Source organism: Megascapheus bottae, chromosome 4 (assembly GCF_031878675.1).
Source record: "Megascapheus bottae isolate mThoBot1 chromosome 4, mThoBot2.hap1, whole genome shotgun sequence".
Taxonomy (NCBI): Eukaryota; Metazoa; Chordata; class Mammalia; order Rodentia; family Geomyidae; genus Megascapheus; species Megascapheus bottae.
The window spans coordinates 13,293,846-13,299,845 of record NC_143512.1 but is presented as its reverse complement, the minus strand read 5'-3'; the positions used below and the strand labels follow the sequence as shown (position 1 = coordinate 13,299,845).

Sequence of the window (6,000 nt, the reverse complement as noted above, 5' to 3'; positions counted from 1 at the left end):
GAAGGAGTTAAAGAATGCTTGTGTGTTTGTGAAGGTGTATGCAAACATGTTTATGCATCTACGTGTATATGTGTGCTCATTAATACATAAGGGATACAGATGGACAGGATTTGCCTGTGGGGAGGGTCTTTCAGTGGAAGGAGAAGCTTTCGTGGACCACAGGCTCTATTTCCTTGGTCTCTTCAAAAGATAACCTGGTTTTGAGGTAGTCTGAGCAGACTCAAAAATCCCAGAAAGTACTCCTTATCTTCCTTCATGCCAGCTATAGCTGGGAGAAATACTAAATTGCACTCCAGTGACAATGGCAGGCTCTGTAATGAACCCTTCACAAATACTACTTCCTTCCATCTAGACAGCAAACCCTACAGGCCTCAATGTCTTCATCCCAAGATTGCAGATTTAAAAAACAAATGCCAATGGGTTAGATGAGGCCGCAGAGCTAGTAAGCTGGGCAGCTGTTTTTTTTTATACCCCAGTCTCTTGGCATGGCAGTTGAAGCTTTGTGTGCACAGTAAGCTGTCTTTGTGGTCATTATCTGCTGGAGCAGCACATGAAGGGCTTTCTTGAAAAGCATCAGAAAGCTCAAGTCTTTTACAGAAGGTAACAGTGAAGACACCAGTGATACAGGTGTCTAGGCTTTTTGGGGGGCTCTGGATCCTGGTTGGCCCTCTAAGCAAAATCTGAATTGAAAGCTGAAACAGCACAGCTGGCCAAGAGGCCTTGGACATCAGCCTGAGTCCCAGAGGCTTTACTGTTTTGACTCAGGATGGCCTGGACTCCCTGTCCAGAACAGTTCCCCAAGCTGTGAAGGCTCTGTGCCAAAGGGTGGAAAGGAATATGACCCCACTGCCTCTCTCACCTGGCTCCCATTCTGCCTGCCTGGTCTTCCTCCTTCTGAGGCTCCTCCTTTTCTAGAGTTTCCTATACAGCCTGTATCTGACTTGAAATTTCTTATCCCCCACAGCCCTCTTCCCTGGTCATCCTTGGTGGGCTTGGAGAGAACACTGTCTCCCATGCCATGAGGATGATTAAACAGCTCAACCCGCCAGTTCCCATGGGCTGAGGCACCTATGCTAAATTTTGGGGCTTTTGCACTGTGGTCTGAGGAGGGTGGGGAACACTACACGGAGACTCAAATTCCAAAACTCCTTTTCTCTATGAGCTATCTAAATGGCTTCCTGGGTCCCACTGTTGGCATCTTAAGAGTTCAATTTCCCAATTTTTAGGTGCCATCTGGATGTTTTGGTGCCTAACACTTTATGGGACTCAGCTGTCGATCCTTAAGAGGATCAGTGGTGGGGGTGGGGGGAGGGCGGGCAGGGTTTGATATCAGGGACCTGGTCTGCTTTTTAGGATGGGATAGCTGACATTGTTTGGGCATTTCAGGGCAAAAGAACAGCCCTAAACCAAGCTGGCCAGCCAGTGGCTTTTTTGCTTTGCTCCACCTCCACCTGGTGGTACTTGCAGGAACTGCTCCAGGCTGTAAATGCATTCTTGGGATATAGAACTTCTACCCCTCTCCGCCCTCCCTATTCCTTCACAGTAGAGGTGTGGTGTGAAGCCCAGAGCTCTGACTTCTTAAGCTGAAGAAAGGAAGAGGATGAAATCATGGTTGGGAATTCAGAATAGTTAGGTCCTGGGGAGTCATCAGTCAACTTAGGCATTCTGTATCCCCTCTATCTTTTAGCATCTGTAGTAGCCCCCAGCCTATCTCCACTCTGAAGTCACAAAAATGTCTTTGCATCCATAGAAAAACCACTGCCGTGGGTCCTGCTTTTCCTTAATCTCTATTCCTCCCACCCAGTCCCTGAACTCCAAGTCAAGCACATCCAGATTAGGCTTTTGAGACTGTTTTCTCTCTCACAAACACATCAGCGTACACCAGCATGCACTCACTGATGGGCCCACCAGCAGTTTGACCCCCTCACACAGCTGTAGGGCAGGGGAACGCTCTATAGTTGCCTCTTCCCATTCATGCCAGGATGCCTGGAGGGGAAGGAGACCTGGGTGTGGTCTGCTGCAGAAAGAATTACCAGCATTACTGTACTCAGACAGCATAGCCTGACATGTTGGGGGGATGTATAGTTCTCTTCTGCACAGGCTTCTGGTGAGCGTGTGAACTAATCGGAGTTCAGGACATTCTGCTCCCCCCCATCCCAATCTTGATAAGTAAGGCCCCATCCCTCCCACAGGGGGAGACTGCCAGTCATCAGGGAAGAGAAGAAATAGAAGAAAGAGACATACTGGAGAAGTTGACCATTGCGAACTGCTGACACCTGTCCCCGGTGTATCCCACAGGACACCTACCAAAAGAAAGAAAACCAGAAAGAGAGAGCCAGGATAGCAAGACACAGGCATTGCAACACCCCAGCACAGGCTCCTGCCAATGCCAGCTGGGTTCCTTGCCACCGTTACCATTTGTACTGGCCTTGCCACTCTGCCCCTTACCTGCAGCCCTGAACTTTAAACCCAAGGATTAGGCCAAAAAATGAAAAACAAAGCAAAACAAAACAAAACAAAAAAAGAACTAACAAACCAAAATACGAAAAAGAAAAGAGAAACAAAACAAAACAGCCAAAGATCAAAACAACCAACACCCCTGCCCTATGCCCTACATTGGGGGAGGGAGGGAACTGCACCCAGAAGCTTTCTAAGGAGCAGGGACTTGTGTTTGTATCTTCAAACATACTTTGCTTAGGATCTGGCATGTACAATCGCAAAGGCAGTTTCTCCAAACATCTCTGTCCGAAGAATCCGTTTGGACATCTGGAGAAGGAAAAGGGGAAAAATCACAGAACAAACTGGCATCATCCGCGAGGCTAAGGTTAGAAATCAAAGTGCACAGTGATGAATGAGAAAAACCAAGTCAGGCACTTGGGGGGGGGGTCACACTTGTAGCTGAAGGGGCTGGAGTTGGGGCTGGGTGGAGGGCTCTGAACTCTCCTTCCAAATCTCTCTAGCAGATGTGGCTCCGTGGGTGGTGGGGAGGTGGGTTGGGGAGGGGAGGATGGTTTAGGGAAGCAGGGGGTGGGGAGGATGGGAGGTTATTGTCTAGTTGTCCTTCTGTTTGTGGAGTGTGCTTTCTTACTTGCCTAGTGCCCCAAGAAGCCACATTGTAGTGAGTCCCTTGGTACCTGGTACCTAGGCTACTCCTAGGCCTTCAAAGTTTCTCTCCTGGTCCTGGGTAATTTTTCTCCTCCATGGAGTAATCTCCCAGAAAGCTCAATACAGAGCTCTGCTAGGCTCTTCCCACACTGGGTGTCCATGACAAAAGTGACCTGGGAGGTGTTTAATCTATTCTCTTAAAGAAGGTTCTGTGGCCAAATAAGTTTAGAGATTACTTTCCCAGGGCTCCTATAAAGTTACAGGCTACTTTAGCATAGGAAGGGGTAGGAAAAGTTTTAGAAAGAAATAGCTGACATTTCTAATATGTTCCAAACTTATTTGACCATGGAAGACATTTTTAATTGTAATTTTTATTTTTAGAGAAACCTTTGTAGAACACACTTTGGGAGAAGCTACCTAGAGCCATTGAGGTTGGAAAAATCTTAGTAAGGCAAGGGGAGCTGGAAAGTAGGTGGAATTGCCAGCATCCCAAAGCTGCTGTTCTGATGATGCCAGGAACAGGAGGAGGTTGCAGTGGACTCACTAGGGTGCCTTCCCTGAAACCTGTTCTTCACCAAGGGCATGCTGGTAGCCAGCCTTGGCATGTCTGCCTTTTCTCCATGACCTGTACTTCCATGGCAGCCTGGCTCTGCCCTGCACCTATTCTTCCATCTTGCATTTCCTGACGTTCTTGGGCAACACCCACTCCCTTTTCCCTGACCTTGCCCGTACCCCCAAGGTACAGCTCCTTCTATTCTCAGGCTGCCACAGCTCCCCTCCCACAAGTCTGTCTTTCAGATTTCTGGACACGTCCAGCCCTGTACTCTCTTCACAATTCCTCCCCGCCCCGGCCCGAGTCTGCTTACTTAAGCTAGTGGACCAGGCTGGACCCTCCCCCAATGGCTCCCTATTCAGAGACTGGTTTATGTTGCCTTGGTCTGCTCTTCCTTAGAAAGTCAGGTAAACGAATCACCTCAAAAGAGGCTATGGTTCAACTCAAATTCAAACTTCCTCGCACATACCACTGCTTATATCCAATCCCATAGTCAGTGAGTAAGCTCCTTGGGCTTAGAGTGGGCAGTGGCCGTTGGCTCTAATAGATCCTCATGAAAAGCCTATGGCTTCAGATCTAGAGGAGTGGGGAATGCGCAGAGACGTAGAGTTTTGCTAGCTCAGATGGCGTTTCCCTTGGGGGAGAAGGAAGCGGTCTCTCAAGTGATGTGGGTGTGGGTTTAGGAGAGCTGGGCCAGGGGTGGGCGCAGATGGTGGAAAGTGATGGGGTGGGGTAGGGTAATGTGTGGTCATCCTGTTGCACAGGGAAACTTGGGGGAGCGAGTCCCCTTTCACACCCATTTCACATCCCTGCCTTGGGCCTTAAGCCTCTCAGCCCAGGAAGATGGAGGCTGCCCAACCATCTCAGCCAGGCCCAGTTCTTCCTTAGCTCATGGACACTGATCTGGGGCAAGGGTTCTAGAGAGGGCAAAGTGAGTTTTCAAACTGAAGCACCTTTGAAGCATAAAGACCCAAGAAGTTGCCAAAATGACTCTTGGACTTTACAAAGGACCAAGAAAGAACTAGTTTTGTCTGTGTCTGAAGTCTGAGAGTAGCCCAGCTACATGTGTGTATGTGTGTGTGTGATTGTGATTGTGTGTGTGTGTGTGTGTGTGTGTATGTCAATATTCATGAGAGAGAAAATGGGGAGAGTGCAGGGGCAGGAGGGGGTCAGAGGGGGAATCTACTCCTATTACTGACCAACAAGGCTGTTATGCCATGATGTTTGCAGACCAATGACAGTTAAATAACTCCCTGCATCCCTGGTCCCACACCCAGTCTGCGCTACCCTAACTGCTCGCTCAGCTCTATTATGGCCACTGGGTCACACAACTCCGAGAGTGGCACCGATGGGATGGTGTGACCTTCTGGTGCTAGCCTTGTTCCTGTCTTCAAGGGTGTGCCCATCCTCAACAAAGGAAAGTACTGGGGGAGGGGTGTAGGATGGGATGGGGAAGATTGACAGCCTATCTGTTCTTGGGGTGGGGGGGCAGTACCGGTGTCTTCAGGGGGCTCTCAGACACTCTAGTTCCTTTCCTTAATCCTGCTTGTTGAGGCTGGGGCTTCCCTAGGGGAGGCTCTGGGTGTGGGCTGGGCTCACAGCCTAGTTAAGCTGCCTGTAAGACTAGGGGAGCAGAGGGTCCAGAAAGCATCCACCTGTCAATGGGATGGGAGCACTGGGTGTGGCTGGCTGTTCTCACTCAAACAGGGACCAGCCCTCTGGTGTTCAGGGCTATAGGGACAGAAGGAGCGGTAGGTAGCAGCCCTTCCCAGCCCTTCCGGAAGTCATCAGGGCAAATCTGTACCTGGGGCTGGAGAAGAGCAGGGGTGAGAAAGGGACATTGAGGAGAGCCCATGGGCTGCATCTGGGGGAACAGACAGTCAGGACCTCTGTTGTCCCCTTTCCCACTTGCCTCCTGGGCCTCAGTTTCTCCTTTTGGTAGCCTGGGGATAATGCCATGTGTGCTGCCCTCACCTGGAGGAGGAAGGATGTAGAATGAAGGGTCTTGGAGTTCATGAAGGGCAGGTGGAGATGTGGCGAGGATGAGCAGGCAGATGGGGCGGGATGAACATGAGTGGCTGGGGAAGCAGGGGGATGGGGCGGGGATGAGCTGATGGAAGAGGAGAGCATGCCACTGGTATGTGCACAGGGCTGGAAAGAGAGTCTTGTTCTGTCATCATCCCCTGAACCAGTCCCCAAGAGTCACGCACCAACCGTGCTCAACAAACACACGGAGAGAAGAGGAGAAAGCAGCAAGAGGAAGTGTGGAGGGCCCTGACTAGCCCAGACAGAGACAGTCACCTTGATTTGGCCCCCCCATTTTCAAATCCCCTTGTCTCTCT

At 50.2% G+C, this 6,000-nt stretch overlaps 1 protein-coding gene across 2 annotated transcripts in view; it reads right to left on the bottom strand.

Moving 5' to 3' along the window:
- The window catches only part of Nrg2 (neuregulin 2), a 187,907-nt gene that overhangs the window by 13,237 nt on the left and 168,670 nt on the right, over positions 1–6,000 (bottom strand). The window contains exon 5 of one of the 2 annotated variants that reach the window (XM_090331406.1): positions 2,690–2,766. In XM_090331406.1, coding sequence (XP_090187532.1) covers positions 2,690–2,766 — 77 coding nt within the window. Of the gene's footprint in view, positions 1–2,244; positions 2,304–2,689; positions 2,767–6,000 lie in introns of both variants that reach the window. The other variant, XM_090331405.1, reaches the window with a different exon arrangement.